The sequence below is a fragment of the Stegodyphus dumicola genome, chromosome 3 (genome assembly GCF_044657685.1).
Source record: "Stegodyphus dumicola isolate Sdum_Otavi_A_Nest chromosome 3, ASM4465768v1".
In the NCBI taxonomy this organism is placed as follows: Eukaryota; Metazoa; Arthropoda; class Arachnida; order Araneae; family Eresidae; genus Stegodyphus; species Stegodyphus dumicola.
The window spans coordinates 184776722-184789490 of record NC_140770.1 but is presented as its reverse complement, the minus strand read 5'-3'; the positions used below and the strand labels follow the sequence as shown (position 1 = coordinate 184789490).

The 12769-nt window shown below is 34.2% G+C and overlaps 2 protein-coding genes across 4 annotated transcripts in view; one reads left to right on the top strand and one right to left on the bottom strand.

The window, feature by feature from the left end:
* LOC118187642 (calmodulin-alpha-like) overlaps positions 1–10990 on the top strand; it is a 220127-nt gene extending 209137 nt beyond the window's left edge. For both annotated transcript variants that reach the window (XM_085813701.1, XM_085813702.1), the window contains exon 5: positions 10834–10990. In XM_085813701.1, coding sequence (XP_085669827.1) covers positions 10834–10895 — 62 coding nt within the window. In that variant the 3' untranslated portion in view covers positions 10896–10990. The remainder of the gene's footprint in view (positions 1–10833) is intronic.
* LOC118191742 (WAP four-disulfide core domain protein 1-like) overlaps positions 1–12769 on the bottom strand; it is a 159210-nt gene that overhangs the window by 102671 nt on the left and 43770 nt on the right. The gene's annotated exons all lie outside the window — the stretch shown is intronic.

The following is a 12769-nucleotide window of genomic DNA, read 5'->3' as shown; positions in this document are numbered from 1 at the left end:
GGGCTTCTACTGGTACATCGCCAACCAGGACTTGTATAATTGGTAACTGTGAGTTCTTTACGATGACCGTATTTAAGTGTCTTCTTGAGGGTTTTTTCAAAACTTCCGGGGTCTGGACCCTCGCTTCCACAGGCCCCTCTACTCGCTTAAAGCTGTCCTTTCAACTTCTGCCTTCTGGGTACGCGGACGGTTGTTTTCAAATTTCCTTTTTGGGCCTTGACCTTCGAGCTTCGATGAGTTAGCTTGATAGCTCTTTCCCCCATAAGAGCGGTTTGCATTTCTAGTCTGCTCATTTGAAGCTTGCCTTCGGATACATTGAGAATACGATGCCCCTCTAGCTTTTTCCGCTATTCTGCGATTTTGGAACTTGACCGCTAATTCGAAGAGTTCCTGCAATGTGCTTGGGTTTCTAATTTCGAAGTAGTCTTGAACAGCAGGTAACAATCTTGGTAAGATTATTTCAATAATCTCCGCGTCGGGTTTCTTCCCATACAGCATATCCGTCAGCTTAATTTTTCGCAGAATAAAGTCCGTCAATTCTTCTATATTCCGTTGATAAAAACTATATAGTTCGGCTTCTAGCCTTGCTCGACCTTTCACTATGGGAAGGCCTTTAATAACGATTTTTTGAAATTTTCAAATGTATATGTCTGGCCTCCGAATTCCCCTAATAAAAATTTGCCTATATTCTTCCACCATAGCGCGGCCTGTCCTCTTAGTGCAGATGTGGCGATGGCAACTTTTTGTCTTTCAGGCACTGGTTAGAGCTGGAAGTGATTGTCGAGGCCTTCTAGAAATATCGCCACCGAATTTTTTCCTTCGAAAATGACGTTTGGCTTGATTGACGCTCTCATCGTCTGGACCAGGTATCCAAATCCTTCCAATTGGCTTGCCATTTCTTGTTTTTGTCCAGCAACTTCCATCCAATTTTCGGCCATTTCAGTTCGACAAGTGTTCGGGCGCCAATGTAACGTTGCGCGCTTCCAATCTGCACGCAACAATAGTGGTGACTGCTAAGAACTGGAAAGTAGACAAAGTCTTGAGAAGGGTTTAAATCCCTTTTTATTCAACTTTAGAAATTACAAATGCGTGCTCTTGACGCTCACAAACTACGCCGACCCGGCGGTAAAATAAAAGTAAGAAACTAAGAAAAGAATAGTAACAAGTGACTAACTACGAGGCTCTCTAAACGTAACTAACCTCACCGCGTTCTAAGATACCGCTGATAATTCAGCAAACTTCTGAATATTACGTTGAAAGATTAACAATCTGCTGAGGCAAGCACACAGGCCGAAACGCGTGGTTCTTCAATTTCTAACTAGCCACCTCCACGCTCGTGAAGCAAGAAAGCACACTTTCGAACTCGTTTCCCTTCTATTTAACTCAGATTACTTCCGCTGACAATTTGAATCCTTGCGCGTTCTACTAAAATTTACATACTCTGGCATTGGCAATTCCAGGGGAAAGTAAGGCTTGACAGGAAAGATAGTTTAAACTTAACATAAATGTTAGTTAAAATAAATATAAACCCTACACTGTAAACACATTAATCCTTTCCCTTATACATCAGTCAACAATATTTAAGGCAATTATCTAATTTTTCGACATATTTGTGATAAGCATCTTTTTTGCATATTTAAAAAAAATCTCAAGAGAATGTGAATATATGCACCTTCGATGGTGAGCTGCATAAAGTAAAACGGTTCATTATCGAAACTTAATTTTGGGACAATTAAAGAGGTCTTGAGTATGTTTTGGCTGGTTTTAATAATTTAAAATAACCTCGTGCAGCTAAAATTCTTATTAAGCTGTAAAATAGCGTTGATTAACGTAACAGAATCGCCACTGAGTAATGCATTCTCTTCTAAATATCTATTCTGTAATAATCGCCAGTTTCCTTTTAGCATATTTGTTACTCCCATTATTTGTAGATATTAAACTTACCCGAGAACTTGCAAGCAAATGGAACAGAGTTGTAATTATATACGCAACGCAAAGAATTTAAGCAGCATTTTATAACTTATACCGCAAAGAAAAGTTTCCTCAGTTACATAACCTTTTTTCCTCCAATCGCGAGCCCTCACCCGATTTCGGCTCGCCCACAAATGAGGACAGAAGAAACGGTCAGTTTATTATGCAGGCACCTAACAGGTGAGCCACTTTTGCATCCTATGAACGGAGGTACAGTTACAGCCCTGCCTTCTCCGGGATTCGAACCTAAACCCTTTGGTATCGCAGTCGGCTTCCCTAACCACTGTATGGGTGACCAAGTGCACTAAGTAGAGCACATAATATTGTTACGAAATGTACAGGTACGGTAAGATAGCTTCCCCGCAAAGCAAGTTTAGGGTTGCCATAAAATGGGAAGAGAATGCAGGATTGCCATATTTGGCAAAAAATCGCCCATTTGGCGATATTTGGAGGCAAAATTGGCGATATTCCATGGAGAACCTTCTGGAACGAATTCTTACCGGTTTAGCCCAGAATGTTCTCGAACACAAGCCAAAAACTATATACCCCCTACTGGTACGCGGAGAGTCAGTGCGAGATAGTTAGAGTGTCTCGAGTTAGTCAGTCCGTGCGGAGTCGATCGAGTTGACAGCCGGGCAGCGAGTGCCGAGTGGGTCGTCGAGTGCATCAAAGAGTCTCTTAGTATATCACGGTTAGTGCATCGTCGAGAGAGTGTATTAAGCTCCTGGAAACGACTGAACCGAAGAGTCGGGAGCTGTGCTCTGTGTGTCGTCGAATGCATCGCGAGTTGTAGCTTGGTGAGTGTCGACAGTACGTGAAGTTCCGAGAACGACCGAGCAGAGTCGGGAGTGTACTCTGGTGCTTTGCAGTGAAGCCGTCTCCACCGTTATTGCCTAACAGTGTGAAGGCTGTGTCGCTGATTGCTCCAGCGTGTTTATAGTAGATCTTCGACAACTGTAAAAGTAACTTTGGAGCTTTCTTGATTATGGCTAATTAAAGTGTGTTTCGATACTTCAAGTGTCGTAGACGTTATTTACTCCAAATTTACGAAACCTGTACGAACGAGAAGGAAGAAAATAACGTAACAATATTGCAAGAGTAAATGACGTAGCTTTTTTGAAGTTTGTATAGATGTGAGAAACTTTTGGTTTGAAGTTTTTGAAATAGGTTACATCACATAACACTTTTTGAACAAACAATCTTAAAATTGTAATAATTAAAAATGAAGAAATGTAAAATTTGCGGATTTGATAATCACGGCAAATTAATATTCGAAGAAGGGGAAATGCCTCTAAAATTCAAAGCAATCCGCGCCACTAACAGAAATATCTTACTTAACAAAACAACAACCGAAAATATTAAATTTATGCTTACGAAATGGGCTTATAAATATCAGCTTCCTAAAACAAGCTAAGTCTATTGTATTCATACAATAGTAAATTACATTGCATAAGGAGCCATCAAGGCTCCATTGGAAACGAGAAAGCTGATTAATTGCCAAAGATGGGAATTTACTCATCAGAGAAGTTGGATTGTAAACTACCATGAAGTCATCTATCAAGAATAGCCAAGATCAAAGCCCTAGAGAAATGGCAAAGACGATGGCAAAAAGACGACACCGGTAGATGTACCTATAAATTACTTCCCAATGTATCGGAGAAACGACCATTGTGGTGACTTCTTTTTTAACCTAATTCTTACAAATCACAGAGTATTTTCCTCCTATATAAATAGATTTAAACTTAGAGGCACAGCATGTAAATGTCAATGCGGTCTAATAACAGCGGATGCTGCACATATTATTGTCGAATGCCCAAGTGCAGCTTCTACACGACAAGAACTTTCACAAGCGTTGACAATCGACCTCTTATGTAAATTAATCAAAAATAATAAAGGTCGAATAATTATATCTAGACTCATGGAATTTATCTATCATATCATAATGAGGTATTGTTATATACATAAATATTTTCAGTTGTATTACTGAATCTATGTCTAAAATGTCTGTATTATGTCCGTGAATTCAATAATTGTTAAAAGAATTTTGTCCAATCTTTCATTTTGTAATAATCACTATATTATCATATTCTGAGTTATATGGATCATTGTAAATATTGTAAATAGTGCTCAATAAAGATGTTGGCGAGGCCAACACATCTTCTAGTCAGAAGACTTCAAAATTTTATGCTAGGGTTCTTAAAATCTAAAATTCGTTTTCCTATAGCATTTTGCTCAAATTATAAGATTATTAATTTAGCCTTTGGCTCCGGTGATATCTCTGTTCTGAGGTGCGGATTGGAAAATCCACTTTTATGTTGTATTCATACAATAGTGAATAGGTTTGATAATTACAAATAAAACTAAACTATCTTTAGACTATCTTGCATTTGCCACACCATTTCCTTCAAAAACTCAGTTTTTAGACAAATGACAGACAATAAAGACAAATGACAATTTTTAGACAAATGACATTCAATAAAATTTGTAACAGACGAGTTATAAAACATTCAACAAATGATGCTGAATATACTGCAGTATACTGCAGGAGCAGGCATTACGTTCTTTATTGGCGAGAACTAACTGAACGTCCTCGTGTATTGGAAGTAAGAAATGTTAACCGGATGCCATAATGAAAAAGAACGAAGGACGTGCGGCATTTGCCCTTAGTATTAAAACTTCAAGGACTTACCCTTCCCCCCCCCCCGTATGTTCGAAAAAGCTGCAACGTATGCAGTTTTCCGAACATGGCTCTGAAATAGAATTGCTAATTAAACTGCTTAAAAATGAAGGTAAAATGTTAATAGTATTTCTGATTAATAATAATATTGCTTATTCCTCTTTGTTTTGTTTTTTCAACTGCCGTCTGATAACCGCGATTTTCAGTAACGTTTCAGTCAGGACTTAAAAGAGAAACTTATTTAACCCTGGTTTCAATTAAGGTTCGTCCACAGTGCTCCTAGTTAATCCAGAATCATTTTGCAGTACATTCTAACAGAAGTCAGTTATGCAGTTATGAAACAACATCCAGATGCTGTCTCAGACACAAACACCATCTGTATTTGCAAATAGCGTCTGGAAATGTAAACTTTCCACATATACAAAGTGCATCTGCATTGTTTTAGGACTGGATTCATGAAAGATGGGACAAAATTTGATGCAAAAAGATTTCATTATCAGCCTCTTTCTTCTCCTCGGCAAATACTGACATGCTAAGACACTTATTCGACTTTATATACTGACGACTTTGTATACATGAGTTTCAATTATTCTTTCAGTGATGCAAACATGCATGTCATTGATATAGCTTTATGGTATCCCAAGATTTTTTTTTAGGATTTTCAGGTGTAAAGCACTGGAGAGTTCGCACCATAAATATCGACGATTTAAAACAGTGCTCGAGAAATTAGATTTATTCGAGGAATATATGAGAAAATGATTTTTGCTTGTTTAAGGTTATTCCAACATTTACACTCTTGTTCCAAAAAACTAAGGATTTTGATGCAATAGAGCTATAGGTACCATTTCTTGGTTTCAGTTCCTTTAGAGTTTCTAAGTACTTTCTCGCACGCGATGATGATGATGACATCTACCGTTTTACGGATTCTGTATTCCTGTACATTTCATGTAGCCAAACAGCTGTATCTGATACTGTGCACTGTGTGGAAATCTCAAAATAACGTCCCAAACTCATATAAGTTCTTCAATTCAACTGCTAAGAATCTATACCTTTTTATTATGTGGGACAGTGAAAGTTCCTACCTCTAAATGATCACCTACAATCTCTTGAAGAAAGCTGTAAGCTGTACAGTTTACCGAACTAAAACATTTGTTGAAAGCTCAGTTTTCCATATCTTAATGATTATTTCTACTGGGTCGTCTCAATAATGGAAAATTCTTTTTATTTTTTACTTGCAACTGTTAAGAGCTTAAAAGATAGCTTGTATTTCAAGAAAACTCTCGTAAGATTTAAAGAAACTTTTATTTCTAAATAAAATATGGAATTAAAATTACATAAAAGCAATTTGGCTTTCTTAGTACCCAAAATATCAGAATTTTTCATTGCCATATATAAGCTGAAATTTTCCACTATTCGGAGTTTTCAGATCTGTATAACCGCGGTCGAAAAGAGGAAAATGTAATACTTCAGCCAATTATACTGGCTGAAGCAAGAAACAGTAATTTTTAAATTCGCTGTAGTCTGCAATCTCCATCTGTGCTTACCACAGTTCATAATGAGAATAATTATACTATACATTTAACCAACTATGAATTGAACCGATATTTTGAAAGATGAAATTTTTAGGTAAATTATTGCTATTGTAAAATGTTCCAATTCATCCGTTTTATGAGCTATTTCCCTAACGTAGGTTGACCGGTAAAATTCATTCTGTGCCTGGTACGATATCACAAATGATTAATCTATCAACATCTGTGATAATCAATTTAGATTAAATAACATTGATGGTGACTAAAGTCATATACGAATCGAAGTTGCTATCTAAAACATTTTTCATAATATTTGTAAATATGAATTACGCAATGGATTAATGAATTATTAAATGCTGAAGGTCAGTGTTGCATTAGGCCTGCCTCGAATGATATACTAACATTTGCATTTAATAATTACTAATTTCTAAAACGAGATGAGTCTTGTAAATTAAACTTTAACTTTAAGCCAAGGAAAAATTCAATTTGCACGAAGACTGATTTAAATTTTCTTCATTTGGAAAAGAATTAAAAGTTGAATATTTTGCATTTTATTAGGAGATTAAAAGCTTTTAGTACAATCAATATGATGTGCGTGCTATAAATGAATCACAATTTATTTTAAGAGAATGTACAAAAGTCGAATTTTGCGCCTATCAAATTTTTCGACTGACAATCAGAACAGTGTTTAGGGGGAAAAAACCCAAAATAATCACACAGACACAAAAAAAAAAAAAAAAAAAAAAATTCTGAAGTGTTTCAGATTTCAAATTACGTCTAAAGGGGCGCTTCTTTTAACGTTTTTTTTTAACCTTTATTTATTAAATATCTTGTTCTTTGCACTGAAAGCATAAAATTTAGTTCAAAAACAATGTCGCAAAATAATTTTAAAATGAGCCATCTTTAGAATTTCCGATACACAGTTCTACGCGCTGGAGATAAAAAGTCCCCCCCCGTAGAGTGTTGCCATTGTTCGCTTTTAAATCGTTGAGATTGTTACTCAAAAATTCGTTAAAGTTTTGCAAAATATGAAATCATTGTTACTCAAAAATTCGTTAAAGTTTTGCAAAATATGAAATCATTGTTACTCAAAAATTCGTTAAAGTTTTGCAAAATATGAAATAGATAATAAAACAAATTCCAAATTTCAAATTTGGTCTTCCACATGTCTAAATTTGCAGTAGGATTACGTCATTCAAAATTGGATGGCCCTAGATATCGTTGTTTTATTACAATGTGAGAAATAGACATACATTTATGCAGATTTTTCATTATTTAATTTCTTCAAATATAATGCAGGACTCTAACATTTTGTGGCAACAGTGGACCGACATTTATAGGAGTCCGACGCGAAATGCCAAAACGAAAGTAATAGACTTTCGGGACTCAAATCCCTTTGGACTAATAAGAAAAAATATTTTCAAAAATACCAAGTATGGATTGTAAACAGTAGTTAAAGGCGGAAATAAACAAAGGGGGGAACAACATCGTTATTTAATATCACCGAAATGACAGATTGCCAAAGAATTCGCATCATTGTTGATGTAAAATGGGGCTCCTGCAGTTCCTAGAATTACAGCTGCTGATACTGTGAATCGCCATCTGTCTGATGTGGAAAGAAGACTAGCAGAACGGCAAATCAGTCATCAATTCCACGAAACTAAATATAGCGCAGTTATTCCACTGTTACAGGATAAAGATAACTTTTTTTTTTTTTTTTTTTTTTTAATCTATGCAAATTCGCGTTGTGTACATGTCACTGTACAAAATTCCAATTTAAGTAATTTCTCACCGGATAACAAAATTAACGAACATCTACACTATTACGGGTGGAAAATCTTGGTAAGGTGGAGGAAAAATACATGCATAACTTGAAGATAAATTACAGAAATAGTGCTGAGAATCTAAAGCAAACAGCTTAGAACATGAGTTTTCAATCAGATAATCGGGGAATGCGGACAGCTTCTTATTTAGCAGTTAAATTCTTAGTTTTAGTTTGTGATTTATCCTTTTTTTTGTTTAATTAATAAAACATTTTAAGAAATAATCTAAATAAGTTTATATATGTAATTTTCAAGTTTTGGAAAGGAGAGGAGGATGATCTAGCAATGGTGAAAGCCGGTGCATTGGCAAAAAAGCTCGAGAATCACTACTTCAGAATGTCAGGCAAGAAGGCAATATAGTTAATAGGAATAGAATGACATTCTAAGTCTTTTTTTAAGGCAAGGTAATTTATCAGTAGCAGTTTATCGCAAACAGATAGGAAGATCTAGAGACTTTTCACATAAACTTCTAAGGGCCCTTGTCTTAAGATACAGGGATATGTGAATCTTTTAAAAATTGGGAGCCCCTTTGGAAAGGGGAGTCCCTCTATATTGCGACTTGTGCAACCTCATAAGTCCTCCTTTTTAAAGATTTCCGTTTCAAAAATTTATACAACGTAGAAAAGTTTAATTTCGAATTTTGAATGTACTTTTGAACTATTTATTAGAAGTATGCAGTTGTAAAATAGTAAGCAGAATTGTGTTATCGCCCTTATTATTTTCAAACGATATAGTATAGAAAGTTTAAGTAGAATAAAGAGTAGCAAAATCTTGCGCATTTGTGCAAGACTTTGCTACTTAGCAGAGCATGCTTTTCTAAAATTAACCAACCAATTGTCATTTTATTGCAATAAAGACAGTCTTGTTCATTTATAACAGAAGTCTATTCCAGAGAATAAAACTCAAAAGTCGAGGGTGCAATTTGAACTTTACCATTCTATACAGACAAACTTTATACGTCTCTACTCTCTACGATTTACTAAATTTAGGTCTGATTTTAGGGGAAACGGACAGAGACACGTGAACGAAGCATCAGGACTTCGTCATGATTTTACATGGCTCCACCGTATTAATGTACCTACTGGGCGTAGAGTCGGAACGCACTAGAAACCGCCTCAACGAGATATTTCACAGATATTCTTTACAGCAATGTTAATAAGCATTTTCACACTGAGCACGCAATCACACATTTATTATATAATTGCAAATTATACAAAAGTTGCAAAGACCTTAACAGATGGATATGTTTACATTTAAATATTGCATTAAATCCTCAAATTTCAGCATAATTCAAATATTACGCTGCAACATACAACTAGTTAATGCTAGTCCTTTTAGGTTTAAGATCGACTGAGTAGAGTAGTATAATGATGTTTAGAACAGCTCTCTATTTAAATTTAATTAATTCATAATTAATTAAATTTAATTATGTAATTAATTTCAAAAATAAAAGATGAATTATTTCTGCGAACTAATTTACAATATCATTTAAATTATAAGAGTATATGTAAATTAAGTGCACGTATCTAAAACCATGAAAAAATATATAATATTCCAAAAAATCCAAAAATTTTTAAAGAAATTTTAAGACCAAATAATTTGCGTAAGTGAATAATTGTTGAGGAGGCAATAGACAGATCTTATCAAGGGGAAGTTGCCTCCAAACCTAACTCTTCAATTACTCAGTTCGTGTTTCATCATCCATATAGGCAACGGTATAGTAATACTCAAAACCAAAAGTAAATCTAAATGTTGTGAATAACTAAAAAAAGAAATTTAAACTAGCAGGAACTTTGAGAAATTTAGCAAATAAACTGACTAGGAATTAAAATATTAATTAATTGTAAATTGGCGATATAATTAAGAGTAGAAAACCAAATTTTTTAGAAAACCAAAAAACTCTTGCCTAAATACGTATCTATTAACAATTCCTTTTCCTCCTTTTCCTACCACGTTTTTCTTGGTTACGCAAATTTTGAAAGATTATAAGATTTGCTAAGGTTCTAGCACGGTTTTTTGTACAGATATTTACATTTTCAAAATTTGATTTTGAATTACTTTACAGTCTTACGTTATGACGTTTTTAGTAAACGTTGTTTATAGCAGTGCCATGTTTTTATGTGTATTTTTTTGGATTCCCTGTAAGCGGCAAGGCCGTATACGTACATATACGTGCACATTAAAATATGTCAGAAATTAAGACAATATATCAAAAGTACACAAATCCAGGTATGAAATACCGGGAGATTTTTTACATCAAAATAAAAAAAATAATAATTTGTTCTCCTAGTAGTTTGGGGAAATTTGTGCTTTCTTAGCGAAAACCCGGGCCGCTCAGAGTTGACGTATGCATATTGTACAATCTCTTTTAACATGGAATTGTTATTTTTATACAACTTAATAACATAATAGAAACTTACATTAACTGTAATGAATTTAAAATAATTAAAATAGCAGCATTAATATAATTAAAATATATTAATGCTGTATATCAAAATATATTAATATAATTAAAATATATTAATGCTATTTTAATATAATTAAAATAGCAGCATTAGGGTAAATAAGCTTATTATTATGCAGCATTCTATCTTGTGGAATATATTACGTTTCCATATTATATTTCTTGGATGAGGTATGTATGCAGTTGTTATCCATAACTGGTTTTCCAATTATGTTGGCCAATATTAATATTCATATTTTACACGTTAACTGTTGCAAGTTAGTGTACAAAAATATACAAGTACTTTTAATACCCTTTGTAAATTTTTACATAATGCAGAAGCTACACTTCAAGCCCATCCTAATTGTAGACAATTTTTTTTTTTTTCAGAGATTCAAGTCCTGGGATATCCTACACTTCATCTTGTGACCTTAATCTCAAATAGAAGATGATAATAAATATATCGGGTTTTTTTTTTTTTCTTGAGAGTTAATACAATGGAGTAACAAAAAACCACTTGTCAAAATAAATAAGCATTTCAGCATTGTTTCGGTGATTCAAACAGATTAAGTATTCTATCTGAATTTCCATTTTCTCGAAATGACGAAGATGGATGCAACTACCACGTTTTATGACTAAGGAAAAACCATATAGTAAGAAAGTAAACCATACAGTTCTGTAAAAATTAAGTTTGTTACCTGAAAATAACTTGTTGCGTAAAAGATGATTGCTATATATTTTAGGTTTTTAGGCTTGCTCAGTTAACTATGAATCAAAATTTTGTTATACCGCGCACTATGAAGTAGATATCAAATACGAAACCCTACAGAATATGCGTGGAATTCAGCCGTAACACAAGTTACGTTAAAGCAATCAAATTTACTAAAAATTGCGGCAATCGTTTTAGTTTAGAATGGTCTGCATACGGAGTACGAAATAAACTTCTTTACAGTTACTAAGTAGAATTTACAGTGATACAAATGTTGAGAAAGGACATTGAGCAAAAAACTCTGATTATAGACACTAGTACATGACTTCCTTTACGCATTTTTTGCTGCATTTCATTTAAATTTGTTTCCTCGAATTTCATTAGAGATATAGTTAGTTCTCATTCAGTTAACTCAATCCTCACTTCGTGGCAAGGTAAAAATGCATAAAAACTCAAAATATCTTCACTGAAAATTGAAAAATATTGAAAAACGTTAAACACCAAATACAGTTAAAAAACACATTTTACAATTAAAATTAGAGTTTCTGTGCAAAAGCAAGCAATTCGGCCCGCGTGCAGGAATGAAGATATTTCTGTGCACAAAACTGAAAGTTTACTTCTGGTTACACTCGGCAAAAAGACACTGAAGGTGCAGAAACTGACTTAATTTACTACTTTGCTAAGTTTCAAATGTAAACAAATAGCTGCTCCGTTAAACTTAGTCACACTTATACAACTTTTAAATTGTTGATAATTCTGCAACTATTAAATGCAAATTTAACTAAAGGCATAAAACCCTAATCGGAACATAAGAACAACATAATTCAATCACTTTTAAAGCAAAAAATGCGCAATTTACCATCATATAAGACTAAATATACGAAGCTCACCGAGCTTAGTAACAGACTGAATGTATATAATTTATATACTACATTTGGTGCTGCCGATCGCAACCAAAAAGGGAGATTTACAACTACATGTTATAGCAGTTCCATATACTAAATTTCAACGATCAAAGGCTACTCATTTTTGAGTTATGCGAGATACATGCATACGTATATACGTACAGACGTCACGAAAACATTTCTTCTAAATCCATTTTAAATCCATTTTTGGAAAACAGACCCTTATTCTGTCCATATACAGATGTCGCGCAAAAACTTTGTTTAGAAAAACTCACAAACTGTCAAATGGATATTTTAGTTGAAATATGACAACCGAAATTTTTCACGGTCACGATACTTCTTTTGCTTCGTACAAGGAAGTAAAAAAGACCATTCTGTATCTCCCGTTCTACAGGGCCAATTGACGAAATTTAATTTGCTTTTTTCATCTCTCGAAAGCGCGTCTTAGGATATATACTAGATTTATATGCAGCATTGTTCTACAGGTATTTTGATACAAAATCGGAAATTTTCCGATGAGGCATACTGATTTTTTTCCATATTTCGATTCTACGACTCAAATTATGCCAAGTTTTGTAAAAATCGCACCAGTAGTTTTTAAAAAATTAGCTCTCAAAATTTCAGCTCCTCAGTGTTAATTAAATTTTATATATTTACTAGCAGCTAAGCTGCCAGCTTTCGTCTGGCTTTTAAATGTACCGGAAAAATGCCT